Source organism: Dromiciops gliroides, chromosome 5 (assembly GCF_019393635.1).
Source record: "Dromiciops gliroides isolate mDroGli1 chromosome 5, mDroGli1.pri, whole genome shotgun sequence".
Classification (NCBI taxonomy): domain Eukaryota; kingdom Metazoa; phylum Chordata; class Mammalia; order Microbiotheria; family Microbiotheriidae; genus Dromiciops; species Dromiciops gliroides.
In genome coordinates, this window is record NC_057865.1 from 282977415 (window position 1) to 282989020 (window position 11606).

The 11606-nt window shown below is 45.6% G+C and overlaps 1 protein-coding gene across 2 annotated transcripts in view; it reads left to right on the top strand.

The window, feature by feature from the left end:
* TCP11L2 (t-complex 11 like 2) overlaps positions 1-11248 on the top strand; it is a 49996-nt gene extending 38748 nt beyond the window's left edge. For both annotated transcript variants that reach the window (XM_043966867.1, XM_043966866.1), the window contains exons 7-10: positions 2249-2436; positions 4312-4493; positions 6606-6775; positions 8633-11248. In XM_043966867.1, the coding sequence (XP_043822802.1) occupies positions 2249-2436; positions 4312-4493; positions 6606-6775; positions 8633-8877 (785 nt within the window). In that variant the 3' untranslated portion in view covers positions 8878-11248. The remainder of the gene's footprint in view (positions 1-2248; positions 2437-4311; positions 4494-6605; positions 6776-8632) is intronic.
* Positions 11249-11606: the final 358 nt, after the last annotated feature.

Sequence of the window (11606 nt, forward strand, 5' to 3'; positions counted from 1 at the left end):
TTTAAAATTTCATAAACTGCTTTCTTCCCAATTTTCCCTTCACTTCCCTTCTTTGATTTTTGGGTTTTTTGGTAAGTCAGTGAGGGTTAAGTGACTTGCCCAGGGTCACACAGCTATTAAGTGTCAAGTGTTTCAGGCCAGATTTGAACTCAGGTCCTCCTGAATCCAGGGCAGGTGTTTTATCCACTGCGCCACCTAGCTACCCCCTCCCCTTCTTTGTTTTTTAAAACTGCTGTCGGACTCTGTCACTGTCATCTGCTGGAAGGTTCTGCAGGTTCAGAGTCTGTGACCATGATGATTCCATCACAGGTGTATGTGTGGACCTGAAGGTTAGAGCTGAATTCCCACTCAGCTCTTGGGCTCAGTGCTACACAGGAATGGTTCTAGAGCTTGTTGCTCGTTCCATACACAGCTCGGGTCCCTTGAGCTCACAGCTGCCCCTCTCCAGCCTGGCATCATGACCCAGAACTGGTGAATGGGTGACGGAGCTGCCAGCTGGCCCCAGTTCCTATGCCCAGGGCTAATACAGGGATCCCTGGGATCTCTTTCTGCCCTGGTGCTTCCTGTCCTGGTTCAGTCTCATGGTTCCAGATCCCTCAATGGCCCCTGTACCATGATCCTGGCCAGTCCTGCCCCAGTGTCTGCAGACCTCTCCGTCTCCCTAACCTGCTCTGGGCTGGAAAAATGACTCGCTGGCACCTTTTCTTGGCTTTCCCCAGCCTGGCACATTTCCTTGCTGATTGGGTGAAACCAAAATGTTTCCTCTCCCTCCAACATCTTGACTCTGCACCTTGCCCCCTTGGCATGCTTGGGAAGAGATTTGACCAGGCCAGGCAGAGCAGGGGTGCGCCATGGGATCACCAGATACTCAAATTCAGAGCAGGAAGGGACCTTAGAACTCAGTCCTATTATTTTATAATTGAATCAGAGAGGGGCAGTGATTTTCCCCAGGTCACACAGCTAGTCAGTAGAGGAGATGGGGTTGGAAGCCGGGTGCTTGGGCTAGGAAACTCTGTGCTCTTTCCATTGCACCACCCTGCCCCAATTCTAGCATCCATTTTTTTCCTTTTGATTTATAGTGTTTGTCCCCTTTCTGATCACATACAGCAAATCTCTGCTATGGATCAGTCTCAACCCAGCCGTCTCCCGGGCTCATTTGCAGAGGCTTACGTGCTACTCTTATCAGTTACAACGAATGGAAAATATTTCTGCACCTCCTTAGAGCTGAGCTATGTTTGGCAAAGGCTAATTTTAGGAAGGGTACACCATGTGACGAGGAAACAGGGGTGCTTCCCTTCATGCTCAGTCATAGGCTCCCTGTGGCCTTTGGTCAGAGCATCTGCTTTGGCCAAAGCTTTATCAGGAAGGGGTTCAGGGGGTTGGGAGGGGATCAGGAAAAGCAGCCATGGCCGGGGGTAATGGAGCAGCAGCTAGAGGTCCTGGGTTTGAATCCTGCCACTGCTACTTTCTATCCGTGTGACCTTGGGTCACTTGGCCTCATCTGTAAAAGGAGGGGACTGGGCTAACGACTTCTCCTTGACCTCATAATCAAAGGCGAAAGTTTTCTCTGTCCTATAAGATACAACAGCACTTTGTTACATGCCTTCAGGAGCTTAGCTAATCACTCATCTAGAACTTTTAAAGCACTTACTATGTCTCACCAGTGTACTAGACACTGGGGACTCAGAGATAAAGAATGAAGTGATGCTGGACTCTCACAAAGCTTTCATTCTATCAGGGAGATGATCTGTGCCTATATAAGTATAGACAGAATAATTCAGAACAGAATAAATGCAAGATAAAGTCAAGGAAGTTTGGGAGGAGGGGAGCTAGCAATTGGGGAGATCAGTTCTTTTGGCCTTCTTAGCCAACTCATCTAACCCCTTCACCCCAAAGAGATGAAAAGACGTGCCCAAGGTCACTGAGCAACAAGCAGCAGAGCAGAGGGGAATTCAGTCTTGCTGCCTAGGTCTAGAGCAGGAGGGGGCCTCAGTGGCCAATTAGTCCATTCCCCTTGCTTTGTAAACGAGGAAACTGAGGCCCAAAGATGTGAAGGCCAAAGTTTTAAGTGGCAGAACTTCTTTACTGCAGCTCTGACACTGACTGTACCAAGCTGCCTCCTCCATGTGCCGCTCTCAAAGGCCTTTCTGTGAGATGCTGCTGCTGCTAATGAGAAAAACTGTCTTCTCTTCGGCCCTTTAAGTTTTGTAGAACACTGTACATCGGTTCTCTGACGGTTCCCTTCCAGGTGCCCTGGATGTCACCAAGGAGTGGATAAAGGAATCTGTCAATGAAGAATTATTCTCTCTTTCGGAAAACGCCTCCTCCCCAGGAGCTGAGAGCAGCTCCCGGCCCAGCCTGAGCCCAACCACGGTGCTGAACAACAGTTACCTGAAGCTGCTGCAGTGGGACTATCAAAAGAAGGAACTACCCGAGGTAACCCCCTCCCCCGGGGCTGGCTGCAGGCTCCTCCTCCCCTTCTGGGAATTTGCTCACCTCGTATATGCGCAATAGTGTATAATTGTCACCCTTGGCTAAGAGAATGTTTACTTATAAACCACTTTCCCCTGGATACTCCCAACAGTCCATAGTAAGGGCTAAGTCAGTGCTTTTGTTCTTACTGAGAGGGAGGGGTTCTTATTATCCAGACAGGGAAACTGAGGTGCGGGGGAGAGGATGTTAAGGGACTTGCCCAGGGTCACAAAGCCACTAAGTGTCTATAACTTTTGTGTTTATGACTTTGGTGACATTCGAACTCAGGTCTTTCTGACTCCAAGCCCAGTGCCCTAGCCACTGGGCCACGGTGCCTCTAAAATGAGATCTGTAAGTAAATATAACATAGTGTTGTTATGGGGTAGCGGTAAGAGTGTAAGAGGAAGAGTCAGGTGATGTGGGATGGAGGGCTGCCCTTGTTTCCCCAGCATCTGGCCTGGCAGGCGTATGGTAGGGCCTTCATAAAGGCTTGTTGATTGATTGATTATGTGACCCTGGGTTAGTCACTGCCTCTGTCTCACCTTCAGTTTCCACATCTGTAAGAGAAAACAATTCTTAAATTACTCACCTCATAAAGTTGTTGAAACAAATAAAAAGTGAAGCCTTCTATCAATAAGTCAGCAAGCATTTATTAAGCACCTACTATGTGCCAGTTCTGGGGGTACAAAGAAAGGTAAAAGATAGTTCCTGGGAACAGCTAGGTGGTGCAGTGGGTAGAGCACCAGCCCTGGATTCAGGAGGACCTGAGTTCAAATCCCATCTCAGACACTTAACAATTACTAGCTGTGTGACCCTGGGCAAGTCACTTAACCCCAATTGCCTCACCAAAAAAAAAAAAAAAAGAAAAAAAGCTAATTCCTGCCCTCAGGGAGCTTACAGTCTAATACTTTAAAATCTATTCTTATTATTACTGCCAACATTAATAATGTAAGTGCTGGGCGCCAACATTGCTAGGAGCAACTGCGTTCTAGTCCCAGCTCTTCCACTTATTACAATAACAGGAATGAATCAATCAATCAATCAATCAGTTAATTAACCAGTTAATTAATTAATCAACCAATCAATTAACTGATTAAGTAATGAATGAAAGCATTTATTAAGTGCTTACTATATGCTAGGCACTGTTCTAGGTCCTGGAGATACAAATAACAGAAAGGATGACAGGCCCTACCCTCAAGGAGTCTACATTCTAGTAGAGGGAGACCACACATGTAAGGGAGTTGCAGCTAGGAAATATTTTGGTTTGGAAAATTACTGAGATGGTGAGTGGAGTCATGAGGAAGTGGATGGACACACATCCCTTAGAGTAGCGAGGTTGTGTTGATTTGCTGGTGGCTCCAGAACTGGAAGTGAGGCCATGGGGAAGGCAGACAAGGGTATCCAGCAGCCAACTGGCTGGGAAGAATATGGCTGGGCCCATTGAGTGAAGCTTGGCCTCATGTAGAGCCTACCCAGGCTGGCGCTCACCAAACAGATCACTGCAGGGCCCCAGGGAAGGAGTAGGAAGGTGGAAAAGAGTTGTCCTCCAGCTACACTAGCTGACTTTTCTGTAGAGTTCCCAGGATACTTTATATCAAATATCTCATTTAAGTCTTGAAACACCCTAGATCCTAGAAATATTACGATAACATTTTACACATGAGATTTGAACTGAAAAATCCAGGACTGACTATCACACCATGCTGCCCTGGGCAAGTCTTAGCCTCCCTGGGTCTTGGTTTCATCATCTCTAAAATGAGGGAATTGGATTAGATGCTGCCTCGTGGGTTGTTTGTTTGTTTTTAAGAATTTGTGTTTTGTTTTATTTTTATTGATCAGACACTAATGACAGATGGAACCCGTCTTCAGGAACTGACAGAAAGACTCAATCAAATGAAGGTTATCGCTTGCCTGTCACTAATCACTAACAACATGGTGGGCACTCTGATAGAAGGCTTGCCTGAGCTTGCAGACCGACTGAAAAGGCTTTCTACTGTCCTGCTTGAAGGAATGAACAAAGAGTAAGTTCTTGAAGCCAACGTGGGTTCACTTTTCCCTGTAGTTCTTCATGAGTTTTGGACGCATAAGGGCTCTGGGACGGCCCAATGGGATTTTCAAGACTATAACTTGGATGGTTCCCCACCCTCCCCTCCCCAAGTCCTTTTTAATGTTGCCAAAGGCTTAGATGTTCTTGTCTAGGGTAGGGAGAGGGGTTTTCTGTGCCAGGAGGGATGTCATGTTTCCATTTAGAATGAAGAGATTAGAACTCATCTTTGACTTTGTTCTCTGAACAGTGCCAAAAACCAGAACAAAACCTCCACCTGGCAAAACTAAGTTTATGGAAAGCTGTTTTGAACTGGGTTATCCTGAGACACAGTTGTACTTAGAGCTTTGCCCCAGGTCCCTTCCTCCTTCCTTTTTTTTTCCCTATTACCCCTCACACAAGGGAAGCTTCTTTCAAGTAGGGATTGTTTCATTCTTTGTATGCCCAGCACAGTACACAGCAAGTGCTTAATAAATACTTTCTGAGTGGGAGGCAAGTTTGATACAGGGGAAGGAGCACTGGCCCTCTCTGGAGTCACATCCCAGCCCAGACACTTAACAGGCACCTCAAGGGCCCTTTCTGGCTCACAAGGACACCGTACCCCTGTAACATAGAACAACAAGCAATTATTAAGTGCCTTCTGTGTGGAAGGCACAAGCCCTCTCTGAGCCTCAGATTCTTTTTTTGCAAAATGAGGATAAAATGACAAATAAGTCATTGTCAAATAAGATAATAGAGACGTAAAGCGCCTGTCCGGCTTTGGCTTCTAAGTTACGGCTCTAAAGCCTTGATCTGATGATCAATTGCTTAATCTTGCCTCAGTTTACTCATCTGTTGAAGGGCTTGGGCCTGGATGGCCTATAAGGGGCCCATTCTCCCAGGATCCCATGATGCTTTAGGTAAGCGTCAGCCATCATTTTATTAACATGTCATCATTCTTGCCTGGAGGCAGCCTGTGAGTCAGTGGGTGCAGAGGAAGACTTGCTCGAAGCATCTGGGTGGTGCATGGGGCAGAGTGCTGGACTTGGAAGAGGGGGAGGGGGCAGGACTTGAATGTTGCTTCAGACGCTTAGAGCCGGGTGTCCCCCACACTTGGCCCCTTCGAGCCTCAGTTTCCCCATCTGTAAAATGGGGATAACACCCCTCCCTCACATGTTTGTCATGGGGATCAGTGAAGATAACCTAGGCAAAGTGCTTTATAAACCTTAAAGCATTAGGAATGTTAGATATTATTAGTAGTAGTAATGTCAGGTGTGTGGCCCTGAGCAAGTCCCATCACCTCTCTAAGGTGAAGACACCAGCCTGCATTTGGAGGGAGAGGGCAGGGCTTGGAGTCAGGAACACCGGAGCTCGGGTCAAGGCCTTGGCAGGTATCCTGGTGGGTACAGTAAGAGGCCTTGGACTGAGGGGTCTGTGGGTACCTTGTGCCTCTAAATCTGGGGTCCTGGGGGTACCGAACTGGAGAAGGTTCTGGAACCAAGAAACATGAGGACGTCCCATGAGGAGGGTGTAAATGCCATTGCTGTTGGTGGGCCTGGCTAGTCTCATTGGAGAGTGCTTCGTCAAGTGGGAAGTGTGGGTGGAGAAGGAGATTGGTAAAGTGTAATATGGGATTGATTGTTGGTTTTTTTTTTTTAAGTGAGGCAATTGGGGTTAAGTGACTTGCCCAGGGTCACACAGCTAGTAAGTGTTAAGTGTCTGAGGCCAGATTTGAACTCAGGTACTCCTGACTCCAGGGCCAGTGCTCTATCCACTGCTCCATCTAGCTGCCCCAAAGTGTAATATGTGAACCTCACTCTCTGCTTCCTCCTCTTCTTTCTCCCTCTCTCCTTCCCTTCTCTCTCCCTCCCCTCTCCTCTTTCTCCTTCCCTATCTTTCTCCCTCTCTTTCCTTTGGTCCCCCTCTTTCCTCCCTTCTTCCTCTCTTTTCCCCTCTCCTTCCCTATCTCCCTCCTTCTCTCTCCCTTTCCCACATTCCTTCCCTTCCCTTCTCCTTCTCTCCCTTCCTCCTCCTTTTATTCTCTCCCTTCATCTCTTCTCTTTCTCCCTCTTTCCTTCCCCTTTTCCCTCACTGTCCCCTACACCACCAGGACTTTTAATCTCCAGGAGGCCTTGAATTCCATAGGCCTCCAGACCTGTGTAGAAGTCAACAAGTCCCTGGCAGAGAGAGGCTTGTCCACACTAAGTCCTGAGATTCAAGCCAACCTTGTGGGTCAACTCTCCAGCATCGCCGAGGGCAACCCCATCTGCTCCCTGATCGGTGAGTGCAGCCATACTAGTCTTCTGTTTCTCCTGCCTTCTGTTATTTCTCAGGTTTTTGCTTTAACTCATCACTCTTGCGGATAAGTTGTCTTGACTAAAATCCCCTTCTGATGCCTCATCAACCAATCCACAAGCATCTATTAAGTGTCTGCTGGATGCTAGTCCCTTTTCTAAGCACTGGAGATAGACAAACGGGAAGCCGGCCCTTGAGTAACTTAATCGCTCAATCAGTAAACACTTATTAGGTGCTGAAGATGTTGCAACCACCTGCTGAGTGCTTCACAATGACTGGCTCACTGGATCCTCACAACAGTCCTGGGAGGTGACACTATTATTGTCTTCAGGTTACAGTTGAGGAAAGTGAGGCAAACCGAGTGGAAGTGACTTGCCCAGGGTCACACAGTTACTAAGTATCTGTGGCAGGATTTGATCTCAGGACTTCCTGACTCCAGGCCTGGTGGTCTGTCCACTGTGCCACCAGGGGCCTCCTCTTCGTACCTCAGACTTGTCATCTGTAAAATGGATACCATAATACCTGGGTGGCTCTTTAGCCAGTGCCCCAGCAGAATACAGTAGAGAGAACACTAGGTTTGTCATCTGACCTCACTTCAGGTCCAGTCTCTCTCACTTTCTGTTTTCCAGTGCTTGGACGAGACACTTCATGTCTTTTTGGCCTCACTTTCTTTATCTTTAAATGAGAAGGTTGGACCCCCTGGCCTGTGAGACCCTTCCAGCTCTGATGCTAAGCTGGGGTTGGGGTCAGGAGAGATGCACGTTTGTAGAAGCAGGAACAATGGGAGGAAATGCCCAAGAGGCAAAATTAGGCACCAAGTTGAGAGAAAAACTTCTTGATGAGTAAAGCTGACTGTCCCCCAAAATGGAATGGGGCTCTCCAAGAGGTGCTGAGAACTTCTCCCTCAGGCAGGAATTCCAGGCCACCTTGAGGTTGACTGTCCTGGGGGGAGAAAAGACAGACAGAGAGCCGGGAAGGTTGCTTAAGCCTCTGCCCAATCTTATCCTTTGGTTGAGGATACTTCGGCACTGGGAGTTTCTTCCACACCAGAAGTCCCCCACAGTGATGAATGTTGTGATGTGGTGAACTGCATGGAATCTGTCCGTTTTTTAAAGTTGGAAACTGACTGTCCCTGAGACTGGAGATGTGATGGTCACAAAGCCAAGACATGACACAAGCAGAGCTTTCTGACTACGGAGCCAAACCTATAGCCACGGCCTCTCTGGCCCTTTCGATTAATGGAAGCAATGGATCAATGGATATTAGATATTGACCAGCCATGGTTCTCACTGCCACCAGCCCAGCCCTCTGCCAAAAGTACTTTGGACTGCTTTTTGTACTTAAAAATAAACAAAAAGAGGGCGTCTCACTTTTTTTCCCCATCAGTCAATACTTATTAAAGACTTGCTATCTTCCAAATACTGTTCAATGTTGAGGTTTCAAAGTAAAAAGACTATAACAGTCTCCACCCTTGGGGAGTTTCTATTCTACTGAAAAATAAACAAAAAATAAGGAAGTCTGGAAGACTAGATAGAGTGCCCTGGACTGTGAACCAAGAATATCTCTCTTCAGATCATACCCCTGACACCCACTGTGTGACCCTGGGGAAAAAGCTACTTCCCTCTGGGCCTCAGTTTCCTTATCTGTAAAATGAGGGGACTGGACTCAGTGACTTCTAAGGTTCCTTCCCATTCTGTGTCTGTGATCCTAGGTCACTAAAGTTTCTGGGGCCTCAGTTTCCTTGTTTGTAAAATGAAGGGGTTGGACTTGATGGTTTCCAAGGTCTCTCCCAGTTCTATATCCATGGTCTCTCACGAAGCTTCCTGCATTTTTTTTTTCCAGATAAACGACTTCATCTGTATATGAAGAGTCTCCTCAGCCTCCCAAGCCATCAGAAATGCATGCCCCCTGTGCCCGGGGGCCTCACCGTCATCCAGCCCGAGCTGGAGATTCTGGGCTCTCAGTACGCAAACATTGTCAACCTAAATAAACAGGTGTATGGACCCTTTTATGCAAATATTCTCCGAAAACTCCTCTTTATGGAGCAAGGAGGCAGAACAGCAGAGACCGACCCTCCCAGCAACTAGTAGAGAGCTGGCATTGGAAAGCAAGCAGACTGGCCACAGGCGAACACCTGCACCCGGTCCTTTCCCTGAATATGTATCACAAGGACCGTGGCATATTCCCTGTACCCCTGTCTTGTCTTTCAGGGTTACCTGGGATCTGTGTAACTCCTTTCCTGCCAGTTACAGGGCATATGCCTGTCGAACACCTTGCCCACCCATCCTGTCCCTCTTTGAAAAATGATCGGAAGGAAACCGTGGTGTTTTTTGTGGCTTTTTAAAAGAGAGACTTCTGAAGGACAGGAAGCAATTTATAATGGATTATATCACCTATAGGTGATGTTTTTGTTAAAGTTTCCTCAATCCCATGATGCTAATAGCATTAATGTTGGTCTTAACTACCCAAATTCCTAGGCTAGGCGTTCTCGCTCCTAATTTGTCCCTTACCAAATCTAATTTTTATTTTGGCACAACTTGTGACAGGGTTACAGGTTGGGGAGCCACTGGGGTGGTCACTAAAGGGATGTAGAAATCCCTCTCGTTAAACGTACTGGCAAAATGAAGTCAGTCAACACAATTGTAGCTGAAACGTACAATTCTATTTTATTATTGCAAAGTAAGAAAAGCTTCCCTAGGATTTTCCCCCTCCCCGGGATCTGAGCGCTTACCTGGAAGGGTTTACACGACAAGTACCAAATCACTTGTTACATTGCCTGACGTCAGTATTTCTATCTGATTTGAAATCTTTGAAAGCCATGTTGTTTTGATGAAGTCATCAAAAAACCACTGGGTGGTAGCTCGTTAGAAATCAATCACTTCTAAGAAATTTTCTGCTGGAGGCTGCATCTTGTCTACGTGCAAACCAGCACAAAAATCTGCAAGGAGACAACCTTCTTTGGGGTCTGAGCTTTGGCCGAAAGGCTCCTTGCAGATCTCAGCTAATCAAATGGGAAGAATGGAAGGGGTGTTGCCTTTTAAAGGTGGCGCTGGACTATAGGAAATAGGGTTTGCTTGAGAGAGAAAAAGAAAGAGGAAAAAGAACTGTATAATCCTAGGTGATGATCTGGGATATTGCCAAGCAACAAACCTTGGGGTGTTTTTTGTTTGTTTTTAAGTGGATTTTACATCTGAAAAGAGGGGAAAAATGAACTTGATTTTCTGTATCACTTAACCTTGATGTCTACTAATCTACTTTGTGCCTCTTTTATTTGTATCTAAGCATTCAGAATCCTTTGAGAAGCTGGGCACTCATGGACCTTTGGTTTTTGAAAACAACTGCCTGTTACAGAATTCTGCATTGGTCTTCACTGAGAATCAGGGAAATCATTAGGATAGGTCTTCTGGGGATTGTTCCTCTTGTATGAAGTCATTTCTCGATGAGTGATTTTCTTGGGCTCCATTGGGCACAGTTAACTTGATTGAATACGTACTCTTTTGTAGCATAGGGGTTGTTTGTGTGTGAGAAGGGAGGTCTTCTTTAGTTATTACGTTCTTTCCCCCTTTCTCAAATTTCCTTCTGTCTATCCTTGCCTCCACCACCACTGCTCTCTCTCTCCTCCCAAAAGCACCCTCATCTATGTGGGGATACGACTGCTTTATGTTTTTCGAAGTTAAAGAAAATGGCAAGGTAAATGAGATATCTCTGATTTTTATATGCCCAAATCGGAGTATATTCACTTGACTTATTTTCTCCCTCAATGACCAATTTAAAAATAGGTGTCGTCTACATGTGGACAGTTGTCCGAACGGAACTCTATTGGTGGGCACTGCAAGGTACTGTGCCACTCCTCTCTTCTTGGCACAGCTTCCATTCAGTAAGGTGTTGAATATAACCTGGTGTTTCTTGCATTCTCTGTCCTATTCTTCGCCCCCACATTATGGGTTCAGAGGGGACAGAATCCAGTAAATCATATTTTCTCTTTTTCAGTAAATGACCATCCTGTTTAAAACAGGGAGAGAAGCAGAGCATGTTTTTTACCATAGGGTTTGAATCCAGTTGTGATTCTTTTATGCACTTAATTTATATCACAAGGAAAAAAAAGCAATTTTCACTTTTTAAAAAATTACATTTAAAATAAAGGGCATTTTATTTTTTAAAGGTAGCAAAATGAATCTGTCTCTGTATTTAGGCAACTGCATTTACTAAGGTGTCTCAATCCCCATCTTCCTGGATGCCATTCATTTTGAGATTGCTTAAACGTTGGCTTCCATTTAAGAGTTTAACAAGGTCACGTTTTGCTATGCAAGGTTTATTAAATGTAAAACTAAGATTTTGATGTATTGCTTAAATTCCCGTTTGTGAAAATGTTGGCAAGAACTTGTTCCATGCAAGCTGGCAATGTGTGTTGTTGTTGGGTTTTTTTTCAGTTAAATATTAAAGCACTGACTTTAAAAATAACTGGTGTGTCTGCTTCATTGGGGAGGGTGCAGTTTTCAGAGACTTGGCCAATACTGCTCACCCTTGGAGACTTCTGCTGTTCTTAAAAATATGTATGTATTTTTATTTTTTGTTATTTTGTACTTAACAAATGCTAACAATTGTGGACATTTCTGTATCCAAAAGAGAACAGAAAAAGGAGGATTATATATGAAAGTTTAAATCTTAATTACAGACAGGTGGTTTTTTAAAGTAGATCATCAGCCAAGCATTTATTAAGCACCGATGATGCTAGATGGGAATAAAAGTACAAAGCATGAAAAGATTCCTGCTTGGAATGAGCTCATATTCTAAAGTAATCAATTCATTATGTAGT